Raw genomic sequence first — 13,527 nt, 5'->3', positions numbered from 1 at the left:
AACCACAAATATTCAAACGACATGGACATAAGGATAAAATGCCATCGCTCTATTTGATTAACAGCTTGTAATCCCGCAAACTGTTGTTGTTGTTGTTTTCTGACGCAGTAAAAGGCTTGTTTACATCAGCTGCGATGGTCTAAACAAGAGGAACAGTGGTCTGTAATTCCAATGTAACGTTATATCATTAGAAAGTTGTTATTTTAATGTGTGAATATAGGTTATATTAAGAGGGAACATTTGGGTCCTGAAAATCCTTTTTATCTGCAGAAGTGGACTGTGTGGATCTGGCGCCATCTAGCTGTAAAATATGTTCCACAATCTGTTGCTATGACAGATTATTTTACATTAATCTGCACTAACAGGTAGAACTCCTTATGAATACAGCACAGTTTTTATTTTAGGGATAAACTGCATAATCCTTCTTTAAGTTACTTGACAGTGATATCGCCATGATTGTATCAGTTTTGTTGCCATATATTCTTTGCTTTTTTGTCATGTTGACCTGTTGAAAACCCAGTAGGTTTCAATTTGTAATGGGAGCTTTAATCCAGTGTATGCTGCACTCCTTCCATCATTGAATTTCTTATCCTGTACATGAGCTAAATACAGGCTTGGAAGTGCACACAACTATTTTGCTATAATTGCTAACTTTAACACTTTTGTCAAATGTAAACCTAGTGAGTTGAACAAAGCACTGTGAAGTAAGTGAACCGCTGCAATAAAAAAGGACAAAAATAAAATAAAATCAACATTTAAAAACAGAGAGCCTCTTTATTAAAATGCTTCAAAAGTCAAACAAATGAAGCTGGCATATTGTGGTGAAAAATACACTTCAGCAGGAGTAAAAACAAAACTTAAAATGCTGAAAAAGTGTTGATACACTCCAGGTGCCTGCAAAAGACTGTATTGCTGAAAAACAAAATGAGGTGTGCTGCAGACAATACATCTGTCTAAACATTTACATTAACCTCAGTAGAGAAAAAGATTGATGCTCAGGTCATCCACTCCATCCATCCATCAAACCTGAAGAATGAGTGCATGGGATCAGACCTGGCTTCAGTTCATTATACAAGTTTTAAAAAAATTGTAACAGTTAATATGATAATGTACTAAACCGATGCACTGTGCCTGAGAAATAAACAGTATGAATGAGTTTGCAACTGGACTGACACATACAATTTTTCAAACATATCAAACTCACATGCAAAACGTGAGGGGAGTAAAATTCCCGCTACTCGAGTAAAGACAACCCCTCAGCATTATGATTTAAATGTTTACAGTACATGCCTTCATGTGCAAATCAATAATTCAAAACATAAATCCAGACATTACAGAGGCAGACTCTTTTTCTTTTCAAATACAAGTACCAGTACAAAAATAAGAAATAAACCAAACATGGATTGGGACGTAGAGTAAAAAGACAGCTTAGTTCTGACATCGCTTAGGCTTTTACATCAAACTTCAAAAACATAAAAACAACAAAAACACACAGTTTTCTTTATACCAGTACTCAGATACTTTTCTGTGACATTTCCGTTCCACATTGCAAAACATCTGAAGCAATTTACTCACACAAGGGAGCAAAATATGTCATGTTCATGTGTTGTTACACCTTAGTTCTTAATCCAAACTGAAAATATAACAAACAAAAAAAAGGTGTTCAACAAGTCTGATCACTCCAAAGCACATCCAAACAACCTTTTTGACAGCCTATTTTAGGTACTCAGCCAAAACAGGATGCTGATGGATGACAAACTTGAAACCATGTCATTTGTTAGTCCAGCACTGCAACACACACACTGTTATGTTATTATAATACTGAGTGGTACACCAGTCAGTTCTAAGACCCCACAATAATCAAGCAGCTCACAAGTCGCTGTGTAGTTCTCTGCAATTTAGTTGACCACACACGCACACACACACACACACACACACACAAATGTACTGCGGGACAAAGCTTCATGCTACAACCCTGAGACACCAACATTTGAACACAGTGGACATGTAGTGCCAAAAAAAAACACACAGCCATGATACATAATGAACATTAGTGATTAGCTCATTACTGGAGGGAAGCGTGTGCCCGTGATATTTCTTAACACCTGGCCTGCAGGGTTTTATGAGGTCTGACACTGAGGGAAGCAAACCAAGGTTTCTGCTCACTAACCACAGTCACTGATGGATTCTTATAATCAGAGTACATTCATCACTTTACTTGCTACATTTTCGTATAAAAACCACCTACAAACAACTGCTGGTTACTTTTAGAAATAGCTGGTAGAACAGACAAACCACAAACCAACCACAGCTAACAAAATCTTTTGCCATTTGGCTGGTGAATAGTGTTAATCTCTCACATGACTAACACGCCAGCGCATTAGTCAGAAATAGATAAAGGAAGATGGACCACTGTTATTACTGTTATAATGTGCCAAACCACAAAAAAACACACTTTATTTAAAACACCAAACATGTTGATGGTGACATGCCGGTGAGCAGAAAGTCAACAGCCACAGTGAATACAGTATGACCATCCTGTAAAATGGCATACCTTGTGCACAGCTACCACAGATGTTTGGTCAGTCTTAAAATGTAGAATTAAAGCCATGAAATCTAGGAGCTCAGTACACACATGGTCACTCTAGGTATCAGGATACAAAACTGTGCAAGATACCAGTAAACTGTTCTAGCTAGAAGCAGCGGAGAAATCTCACGAGATGTTCTGAACAACCTCACGACTAGAAAATCAAGTGTATCATAAGTTAAGGCTCTACTCTCACCTCCACTGTAGCACAGTACTGACACTTTGATATAAAAATAAAAAAGTTCTACATCAAAACATCTGATTATTTACACAATGTCAGAGTAGATAAGGATACAACTTGAGTACACTGGTATTAATAAATCCATCAGAGGGGAAGATAGAAGGCTAGCAATTTAATATGCTCGTTCACAGTCCTGATCTGTGAGCAGCGTGTCGGCTTCCACTCAAGTATAAATCTGCCCACAACTGGCATTGTCTCATTATGGGAGTGAAGTTTTTCTTTTTCCACTGTGAACAACCAACAATTTATAACGTTCAACCCGGGAGTTTTCTGTCTTTTTGAGGCTGGAAGAGACTAACGTCTGTAAACACTGGAGGAAAATACGTATGTATTTGAGTATTCTGGTCTCATAAATGTCCAAAAGATGATTTCATCTTTGATAAACCCTTATGCTACTGGTTTGAGAACTGAACGTAAACACCTCCCCTCTTTCGTGAGCTCTCTGGTGAAACACATGCATGGCAGAGGGATCGCCTCTTCGTGGCGAGAGATCGTATTGAACTTGCACTTCTTGAGGTGGTCGGCCATGCTGGCGATGTTGGCAAACTTCCACTCATTCACTGTACCAAAGGCTGTGCTGAATCGCCACACCTGAATGACAAACAAAAGAGATTCGCTCCATTAATTCTCATGCTGTGACAGTGTAGTGGCTCCATAAAGGAAACGAGTGAAACTGGTTATCAAATGTGCTTTTTTTTTTTCCCTAAGCAAAAAATAACTAACCTTGTCTGTGATCTGCCACGAAGAAGAGCCGTCAGCACGCCGTTTCTTCTCCCACAGCAGGACGACCATGCCGCGCATCTGCAGCAGACTAGCACACACATCCCTCATGGTGCGGGACACTCTGGACAGTTGGCACAAGCTGAAACTGTCCAGGAAGCTTGCTACATGTTGCAACACCTCGAATGGAAGACTGCTAAACTGATCGCACTGAGGACCAAAGCGGCTGGTTTTTCTTGAGGGGCTGTCCCCGGCTTTTAAGGGCAAACCAGGCTGAACCCCAAACGAGCCGAGGTGCCTGTCGTGGATGATTCTGAAGCCCTGTACTGAGGGGCAGAATCGTCTTTGGGAATAGGTGCAGCCGTAGTAGGCTAAAGGGCAGCGCTGCTCCATCCAGCCATTGAGTCCGGCGTGAATGTCCCCGTGAACGTTCTTGAAATGAGACGAGAACTCATCCCGCCGGAACAGCTGCCCGCACACAAATGTGAACATGGAGCGCTGCTTTGTTTGGTATCGAGCCACGCATTCGAGCACCAGGTCCAGCCGGAGAGTGTGAAAGGGGCTTGGATTGGAAAGCTGCGGGCTGGCGTGATCGCAGGCCGAGGCTGAAGCGATGTCTCCCACCATGGTGTTGGTTGCCAGAATGGCTGAAGGGAAAGAGAACGTCTGAGTACCGAAGTCAATGTGGTAACCGTCGACAAACCTGCTGTCTGAGATTCCTCTGCCTCCCGGAGAGTCGCCGAGACAAAACAGCAACGCGGCGGTGATGAGATCGATGCCGTGGAGCCCCATGGGGTCATCTGCTACCTCCAGGTCAGATGTGTCTACTGCCTTGTCCTCCATCTTTGCTCGAAACAAGTAAGGGTCTGACAGCAGAGCCCGGCGCCCGTTAAGTGTAAACATACTTATTCCTCTAAGCACTTCTACGTTCTGTAGTTTACGCTCCAAACACCTATACCTGAGTTCAGTAGGTAAATGCTGTAAGAAGTTATTTCTCAAGTGATCAGACAGCAGGAATGGCATTGGGGGTGGAAGTGGTGCTTGTGGAGGCACAGGTCGTTCCAGTGCAGGCATGTAATCCTGAGGCAGCTCTGGCCAAACAAAGTTGGAATTATTTATTGGCTCCTCGATTATATCTTCCTTCTCCTCAAAAAACAACTCTACAAAATCATTCTCTTCTACCCAGCCAATACCATTTTCTCCTCCATCTGTCCCCACTGCACAGTCCACTCCGCCTACGGCCCCAAGCTCACACTCTGAATCAGAGTCACTATCTTGCATATCCACATTCTTCCCACCCTCAGCAACATAAACATTGTGACTATCACCATTTTCTCCGTTGTGGAGTGCACCATTCTTGTTTGTCTTTTCCCCGTTCAAATTTCCAACAATTACACCAATATCCTTGGAATTGGAGAGGATGTCCAAGGCCGCTGCTAAGCTCCTGCTCTCCACCGAGGCTCTATACAACTCATTGTAGGGCTCCTCTTCCATTTCCACTGCTCCGTTGCCTAACACCGTCTCTGGGAGACTTGCTGCTGTGGCCATTTTGTCACTTTCATCTGCTTCCTTATCTCCATTCTTCGACACGGTGGTCGTAACCTTCAGCGACTCCAACAACATCCTCTGATCCTGCAGGGCCAAGGCCATGTCGAGCTGCTCTACCTCATCAAAGTCTTTGCTCAAGTTTTCGTAGGACTTGCGGTCGGAGTAACTCACGGGCCAGCGATTCCACTCCATGGTACAACACACTATACTGGCCGGGCACGTCTCGAGGTGTTTTGCCATTTTGATCCTTGGAATAGTGAACGGGCAGCCAAACCCGCTGTTAAGGCACGGCAGCCGCTCATATGGACACAGCAGACGGTGTTCCTCTAACTTGCACGAGTGAAAAACTGCCCCACAGACAAGAGGACAGCCAATGAGGTCGCAGCAAACACCCGTCTCTGGTCTCACCATGCATCTTCTGTTGATGCATTTAAGGCAGTGGGAATGCAGGTTCTCCATTTTTACTGTGTCGCTCCTTGCCCAATTGGTTCTGGCAGGGGAAAGGGGGGTGAAGTGTTCAACCCTGAAACAAAGCCAGCAAGAGATATACTTAGATGCCAAATACACAACATGACAACAACAATGTTTTTAGGTAAACACACGGAGCGGCCGGCTGGTGTTACATTATCCCGTGGAAAATAATGCCACCCTGCAACACAACACACACGAGGTCCCCTTTCTTCAAGCTATTCTGAAAGGACTCGCACAAGTTCTCTCTGTGTGCGTGTTTACCAACTCTTTAGGCTGTTCGGTGCATTTCACAACACCCTCCTTAGGTTTCATGGTGACACTGGTTCTTCCAGGACTTCAGAGAAAAAACCCGTGACCCCTCACCTTTAGGCTCTTTCGTACATGGCGCCTGGTGACAAGTCAGAACTTCAACATGTTATGCAGCCTGTCTGCCCCCAAAAGCCCCACGAGGTAAACACCTCTGAATCATTAGACTTATTTGGTAGTGTTGCTGCTGTGGAGGGATTTGTGGGATAATGAATGCTGGCTAAAAACGACAATAATAATTTAAAGACCCACAAAAATGCTGCAAGCCCGAAACCGCACAGCCACACAGGAGAGCTATTGTTCAAGCCTCTGCAGCCATGGCTAAATTACGCAAGCATAGCTGGCAGGTTAGCACACAGCTAAAAACACAAACAACACAGCAACAAGCCGGCTCGAACATGCATGCCTTTTAAAAGTTTCACTTGACGCCAATAAAGTCGCAATTAATCTGTTTGACTGTAATAAGTTGTTTCCGTTAAAGCTGCGCAACGGGGAAAGGTGAACTGACGCGGCACCAAACTTTTGTTAAGTTAAAACAAAAGAACATCAACAACATGGCCAGCCAGTTAGCATTTAGCAGCTACACGTCGTTAGCTCACTCGGCTAGTTAGCTGGTAGCTTCCAGAAAAACTGCTTACCCGAGTTACGGCGTATTTTCTTATCAGTATATCTGCACTTATATCAGCTCCGTCGACATCAGCAAGGCGGGAACTACCACGACATACGCGTCTCACAGTATAAAACGTGTCCAAAAATCTTTGTTTTGACGCGAACTGGCTGCGGCTGGTTCTCCGGCTGCGAGTCCTTCTGCTCTCAGCGTCGGTCGGCGTTTGTGTTGATCCCCGCACCGCGACGTCATCACGTCATCACGTCAACGACCCCGTCACATTTGGGTTTATGGACGCAGACGTATGAGAGCGCACTGAAATAGACAGACTGCGGGAAGGAAAATGTCTGTGCTGTTAGATTTGGATTTTAATGGACAGAGACAGACAGACTCGGATTAACCCTAATATAAAAAGGAAATAAATAGTGGTGTGTAAAGTACTTAGACTTATATTTATCTTAATATTGATCCCATTAAAGGTCCAAAATGTACCCTAATAACTTGCCTGTGTAGCCAGTCTGATAAACTTAAGCTTTTTCCTCTGTGCCACAGATCAAAAGTCTTATAAACAAACTAATGAGCCTCACTGGGTGACATGTTCCTTCATTACAATGGATGTGTAATGGAGTGTGTAGCCTATTTTGTGTCAATTCCACATACAATGTAATGGTGTTGTAAATATTCAGCATAACTAGAGCTCAGCTGTTATGAATTAAAAGTGAAACTATATATTTCACAGATAATTAAAACATTCAAACGAATGGGCTTGGGGCTCAGTGGATGGGAAGTTGGATAGTACTGAGAGACAGACTATCACTCTGTTGGTTTTGGTCTTTTAATGGGATTTTTGAATGAGAAAAGAATCAAATAGTACTAAAGTTGAAGTAAAAATCCCACCTTGAAAGTTTTACTTAGCTAGAAGTACACACGTATTAGCAGCAAAATGTATTTAACATATCAGTTAATATCAGTAAGTACTCATTAAGTATGAAATGACAAATGTGTTAACACCATTTTAATACTATAACTGGTCACGGTAGACTTTGAGATAGAATTTGAACTATTTTGCAACTATAGCTATAGCTGTCTGATAATTATAGTGGAGTAAAAATAACATTATTTCCCTCTGAAATGTTGTAGCATAAAATGCAATTAAAGTACAAGTACCTCAAAATGGTACTTAAACCCAGTACTTACAGTAAATGTCATAACTAGGAAAAAACATGAGGGACAACATTTGAGGGAGACCTTTATTAAGTCGATTTCTTACAGTATAAGAAATTCATTATATGAAGAGAAACATATGCAAGACTTTAATTCTTATCATAGATCACACCTGTATGTGTGTGTTTGTATTTGTACACGTTTATATGTCCATTTCTTCACTCAGAGAGGTCCCCGATCCCCTGATTCATGAGGCCACTTCTGAGATGTGGTGGATGTTGGACAGGGTGAGCTGCGCCTCCCGCGCTGGGTAGAAACGTCTTGAGCGAAGCCACAGCCTCCCGAACACTCCTGTGATCAGCAGCAAGACAACCAGCAGCCCTCCGAGGACAAAGGTCTCCACAGGAGGGACCCCGCCTGCATCTACAGAGAAAGGACACAGGCCAAACCACACTTTGCATATGAACTGAATGCACTTAAGCTTTAAATATTTAAAAGCTAAAGCTCTCAAGATCCATATGAGTTACAGAGTTTATATAAAAAGTGAAAACATACTCAGATTGGGCTTTTCACTATCATTAAGTAGTCGTCTGATTGGTCCATAAGACACTGTATGGGACAGAGGGATGTCTCTCCGTGTCCTCATTAACCCTTCTTCACTGGAGCAGTTCTGTTTGGGAAATACACGAGTTAAACATGAAAAAAAGATGCTATAAATCTCAACGTCAAGCAGCACACATTTAAAATCAGCACAGCTTACAAGCTCATATGGCTGAAACACAATTCTAGGCTGATGGGTCTATATTAAGGACATAAGCTGCACATATAGTAGGCTACTTGTCTGAACTGGCCTCTGACTACTAGTTTGAGGAATGGGTGTTGCATGAGTTCACTCACAGGCTGGCACAGCCCCGGGGTGTTGTGGCAGATCTGGACGTTGCAATGGAGGAAGACGTTGGTGTAAGAGCCGCCCACAAACTTGAACATTTGTATCCTGAACATGGCCTCTGGACCCTGGCCGTTCTTCAGCACACTCAGGGTCTGTTCATTTGACAACACCGGGCAGCTACGAGAGCGAGACAAAGAAGTCAAGGAGGCCTGGTGGTCATGAGATTAAAATCTAGAATGAAATACTGTACTTTAAAAATAGAGACAAGGAACAGATTTCAGCTCGTGTGATGAATTGCAAAGCTAAGAAATAATGTAAACACTAAATCTATTTCAACACAGAGAGAGAGACAGAGTATTTTCTTTTCTCTCTGGCATTTCATTGCCCTGCTGTTGCTAACAGTACCAAATACTGCCGGGTTGTCAAGGACATGCACAGCTGTTAACTGAAACGCTTATGGCCTCTCAGACAGAAGTCACGTGACCAGGCTCTGAGAGCTGTTGTCTGGCCAGCTCTCTAAGCAACAAATTCTCTTATTTCAGATTTCAACAGCACTCCTGTAAGAGGACTTAGAGCTGTTTGCAAGTGTGGTGAAATAATGCGGCCAGAGAGCATGCCACTAGCCGGTTTCAACAGACCATCTATAAAGTGTGTGAATATGTAATTAACCTATATAACATTACTTAGCAGCAAGATGGCAAATGGAAGCGAATAGGCCTTGTCAATGTACAGCTCCATGATCAGATGTGTTTCTTTTATCCTATTTGCTCATATTACAAAATAAAACGTTTTTTGTTTAAACTGTTTTCGAGGCAGACCTGTCTCTGATGAAGGTGTACTGAATATTGCTGTATGGATCGCTGGTTGGTGTAGCCCAGCATCTCTCTATACGCAGCATCAGGTGAGCCGGTATCTGGGAGATAGACAGGGTTGGGTGACGGTCAAGTCATTATTTACACAAGGTTAACACTGTTCCATACTAGGCCACAAAAATGATGATTCACAGTACGTAAACAACAGCTGTACCGAGAGATTATAACAACGCTCAAATTACTATCTGGACATGAGTGCAGTGTTAGTTGTCCAGCAGTCCTTGAAACATCCCACCACACAGCATATTGCTTAACGTCATGTAACAACGTGCTTAAGCTTATCCAAAAATAGCCGCCAATAGTAATAATACTTTAATGTGTTTAAAAGTGCAGCATACACAAGCTCTGTTAGGCATTTTACTCTTATTATTTGAGTTAATAATATTGTGTATAACATAATTTCACACAATCTTAAGGTCAATGCTAGGTGTAGGTATTAAGTTGAAGTCTGTAGTTTAAAAAATACATTAATGGACTTTGTCCCTCAAGGTTATTCACCATGAAAACTTTCACAAAGATGTCATCATCCAGTGTCAGTGACGGCACAGTGGTCCACCTGTCCTCAAAGGCTTCATCTTTGTACAACAACATCGACACTGAGAAGTTCCCATCCTCTGTGTTCAGAGTGATAGTTCTGTAGAGAGAAGAGGATTAAAGTAAAAACCAAATCATTTTACAAGCCCATACAGGAGTCATGTTCAGATTCAATTAAAAATAAACACTTACCTGACATCAACTCTAATCATGTTTTCACCATTGGGTTGTTGGACCATGTAGTTGATGGGGTAGCGGCATACAAATGTTATGTTGATATAGTTTCTGGTTATAATATCTGAATCGTTGTTGTGTATAGTGTTTATGAACATGATGTGTGTATCGTCTGAGGCCTAAGGAGAGAAAGACAAATATAGAAGTCAGTTGAAACTAATCAAGTAAGAGAGATTTGAATAGCTAAGTGGAACATGTTTCTTTTGCCAATACAAGAATAGACATCCACTATTATGCTTTTTTTGTGTACCACTGCAGAAATCTGGCACAGACATTAAGTGAAAGGGAGTTTGAAGAGTGCAGGGATTTATTATCAAGAGGGTGTCTCTGCTTACATGTCTCAGTTAATTTGGTCAGTGAAAATCTCAGGCAGCTCAACAATTCTGGTGACCCACTGACCCTGAACTACACTCGTCTACCAATGTCTCTCTGAAAATCTGGATTCAAACATTACACAGCAAAGTCTTTTTACACTGCTGGTTCCTGTAATGGTTTACTGATCTGCTCATCAGTGCAGAAGAAGTAAGTTGATCAGCATTCCAGTATTGCAACAAATGATTATTTCATTATTGATTAATATGACAAGCATTGCTTTGTTTAATTTATTTGATCTATAAAATATCCTTAAATTGCTTATTTTGTATGAGGAACAGTCCACAATGCAAATATATTCAATCTCATATCCATAAGAAGAAGGTAGCACTAGAGAATGTGTGGCATAATTCCTTAAATGATTTAAATGATTAATCAATTTTCAAATGGACCCCAGGAAGAGAAGCTGTTGAGCTGGTAAAAGCTAATGGGGATCCAAATATATAAACAAAATTGTTGATTGATCTAGTTAGAAACCGATTCATTCACAGTACTGACATTAGGGTTGCGACTAACTCATTACTTTCATTTTCAATTTTATTTTTCAGATTATTTTCTTGATTAATAAATTGTTTGGTCGATAGAACATCAGAAAACATTGAAAAATTGTCACCACAATCTCTCAGAGACCTTTTAACAGCATCATTAAATGTCTTGTTTTGTTCAACCAGCTGTCCAAAACTCAAAAATATTCAGTTTACTATAACGTAAGACCAAGAGAAGCAGTGAATGCTCACATTTGCAAACCTGGAACCATCCAAACATCAACATTTTTGCTTGAAAACTACCCCCTATATACAGTATGTGTTAAAGTGGTTAGAGGGCAAAAGGACACATGTAAAATGGACAAAGCTGCAGCATATTTCAGTTGTAGAAATCACATTAAAGAGTAAAAGAAGCCAGTGAGGTTAGTCTATGTAACCTCTTACCCAAACTATAACTTCTATAGTTATCATCCTTTCACACTCTGTAAATGTTCATTATTTAACTGTTGGCAGCTGACGTAGGTGAAGCCATAAAATGTGGACGGGTGAAAAGGTTGCGTCCAAGGTTTGTCTGGGCTCCTGCTGAGCGATGGAGGGAGGCTTCTGTAGACACTGAGCTGGATGAATTGCCTCGAGCTCCAACATTTCAGACATCTTTTACTAGCTCTTGGTAAACACACCACCCCCTACCATGAGCACCACTGACAGTTCTCTACAGCGAGCAGCAGGTCTTCATTGCTCCATGGCAGAACCCCACTGGCACTTGCATGTATCACTGGGTAACATCAAGGCTATGTGTCTCACAAATGTAGAACTATTACTGAAACATGAGCCAGCATGCTGTCATGTTCCAATAAAATTGGCTGACCTTTAAACCCAACAATTCAGTCACTCCTCCTCTGATGGCAGGTTTAAAACGTCCTAAGTTCAAGGTGAAAGCAAGATTGACAGCTATGGCATTCTTCTCCTTTAGCAACAGCCATCTAATCTGGAGCAGGCTTACTTTCCTCAGCCGCTAAGCAAAAACCTTGTAAAATTGCTGAGGTGGAGAACTAGGAGATTTCCTTCTTGTTGAAAGCTGTGCTAACCTTTGGCTTGCTTTACAAGAAAAAGCTTCATGCATTCCAAGCAAGTAATTCAAGGACACTCGTGTGCTGAAGTAGGGATTTAAACTTTGCCAGAGTTTAATCCATGAGAGTGGCTGGATTAAAATAATCAGGGGGCTAGTTGCCCAATGATTTACGGCCTTCCCATTCAGTGAACAACAACAAATAATCATCATTTCCATGTAAATCCTGATAATTTAGAGCTACGAGGCCATTCAGGGTCCTGTTGCTGCTTTGAATAAGGTCCTGCACTGTTATAGGAAAAAGGAACAACGCCGCCCTTCTTTCTTGACATACATGCCACCCCCCCTCTTTTCTCTTCACTCCTTTCTGTCTGGGCTCAGACTATGTGCCTTTCTCTGTCCATCTTATTATACTAGCTATGAGCTAATTCTATAGTACCCAACTAAACACAGAGCCTCACAGTCCACATTTACGTCACAGCAAAAAAGTCTCTGGTCTTAGTCAAGTAATTTTTTACTGTTATGTAAAGTGCAGTAAACTGAGTAAAGTAACTCCTTTTTTGGCATCCTGCTTGTGGGGCCTGTTCCCACAACAACCCTATACATCGTAAAATAAGTAATTTATTACGATGGGGATCTTATGTTGTCAATAATGGATAAACCGAGTGTAGTTTGTCTTCATTTAGTTTAAAGCGGATGTCTGCATGCTTTGTTAAGAGCTGTTTTAAATGTCTGAGTTCACGTGCAACATTTGATTAGTTTGACTCCTACAGACTAAGAGGTTGTCACAGACTTTGATGCAAAAGTTAAGCAAAAGGTGATACCATTATAGTCCCACAGTCGGAGAGATTTGTCTTTATGCTGAAAACGTAGTCGTCTCCAACCTTAACGCCGCGGCACTCTGGATCATTTAAATGCAAATCCCAAACCTAAACAGAAAAAAAACGCAATACAAAAAAAAAAAGAGAAATTTAAGTCACACTTAAAATAATTTAGAATATCAGTAGAGAACGCCTACGCTGAGGGAAAATACGTTGACGTTTCTTTGGTGCTCACTTACATTTACTGGAGGCTCTTTGTTGAGGAAGAAAGAACTGGGAATAACAACCTCCATATGGTCGTTGGTACAAATGACAGTTTCATTGAGCTCTAATAAAAAGAAGATGAAAACAAATCAAATCTCACACAAAACAATATTCCTTTCAAATAATGTTAAGAGATGATGATTTTTGAAATACCCCTTCTGGGTAGTTCTCTACCAGTCTGCAAATGTAGATATTATTATATTATTAGATTAGAGAATCACATGTTAAGTCTCATAGACAATCCATATTTGTCTATAAGATATCTAAATTTCAGTTAAGATAGTCAGATATTTTAGAGGTCAATACTTGTTAAATACCATAGTATTCCTATTTTAAGCTACTT

General features: G+C 41.3%; 2 protein-coding genes across 2 annotated transcripts; both read right to left on the bottom strand.

Moving 5' to 3' along the window:
- Positions 1-750: 750 nt before the first annotated feature.
- Positions 751-6,719, bottom strand: fbxo30a (F-box protein 30a). Its single transcript, XM_035673796.1, has 3 exons — positions 6,512-6,719; positions 3,552-5,619; positions 751-3,419 (listed from the first exon to the last, which is right to left on the bottom strand). The coding sequence occupies exons 2-3, from the start codon at positions 5,553-5,555 to the stop codon at positions 3,216-3,218; spliced, it is 2,208 nt and encodes a 735-aa protein (XP_035529689.1). The 5' UTR covers positions 5,556-5,619; positions 6,512-6,719; the 3' UTR covers positions 751-3,215.
- Positions 6,720-7,716: 997 nt separating this feature from the next.
- Positions 7,717-10,301, bottom strand: si:dkeyp-110a12.4 (pancreatic secretory granule membrane major glycoprotein GP2). The gene is made up of 6 exons (XM_035674106.1): positions 10,132-10,301; positions 9,904-10,039; positions 9,352-9,446; positions 8,542-8,710; positions 8,200-8,314; positions 7,717-8,067 (listed from the first exon to the last, which is right to left on the bottom strand). Exons 1-6 carry the CDS (start codon positions 10,269-10,271, stop codon positions 7,892-7,894), a joined length of 831 nt encoding a protein of 276 aa, XP_035529999.1. The 5' UTR covers positions 10,272-10,301; the 3' UTR covers positions 7,717-7,891.
- Positions 10,302-13,527: the final 3,226 nt, after the last annotated feature.

This window comes from Morone saxatilis, unplaced genomic scaffold, assembly GCF_004916995.1.
Source record: "Morone saxatilis isolate NCDOM2014 unplaced genomic scaffold, NCSU_SB_2.0 Contig3, whole genome shotgun sequence".
NCBI classification, from domain to species: Eukaryota; Metazoa; Chordata; class Actinopteri; family Moronidae; genus Morone; species Morone saxatilis.
This window is presented reverse-complemented; position numbering and strand designations above follow the sequence as displayed.

Excerpts from the sequence above, each read along its gene's own strand:
- fbxo30a (XM_035673796.1), bottom strand. The coding sequence starts at position 5,555 with ATGGAGAACCTGCATTCCCACTGCCTTAAATGCATCAACAGAAGATGC. Across the intron at positions 3,420-3,551 it reads CGTGGCAGATCACAGACAAG|GTGTGGCGATTCAGCACAGC; the intron begins GTTAGTTATTTT and ends TTTGTCATTCAG.
- si:dkeyp-110a12.4 (XM_035674106.1), bottom strand. The coding sequence starts at position 10,271 with ATGTTCATAAACACTATACACAACAACGATTCAGATATTATAACCAGA. Across the intron at positions 8,315-8,541 it reads CCCCGGGGCTGTGCCAGCCT|AACTGCTCCAGTGAAGAAGG; the intron begins GTGAGTGAACTC and ends TTTCCCAAACAG. Across the intron at positions 8,068-8,199 it reads TAGTGAAAAGCCCAATCTGA|ATGCAGGCGGGGTCCCTCCT; the intron begins GTATGTTTTCAC and ends CTTTCTCTGTAG.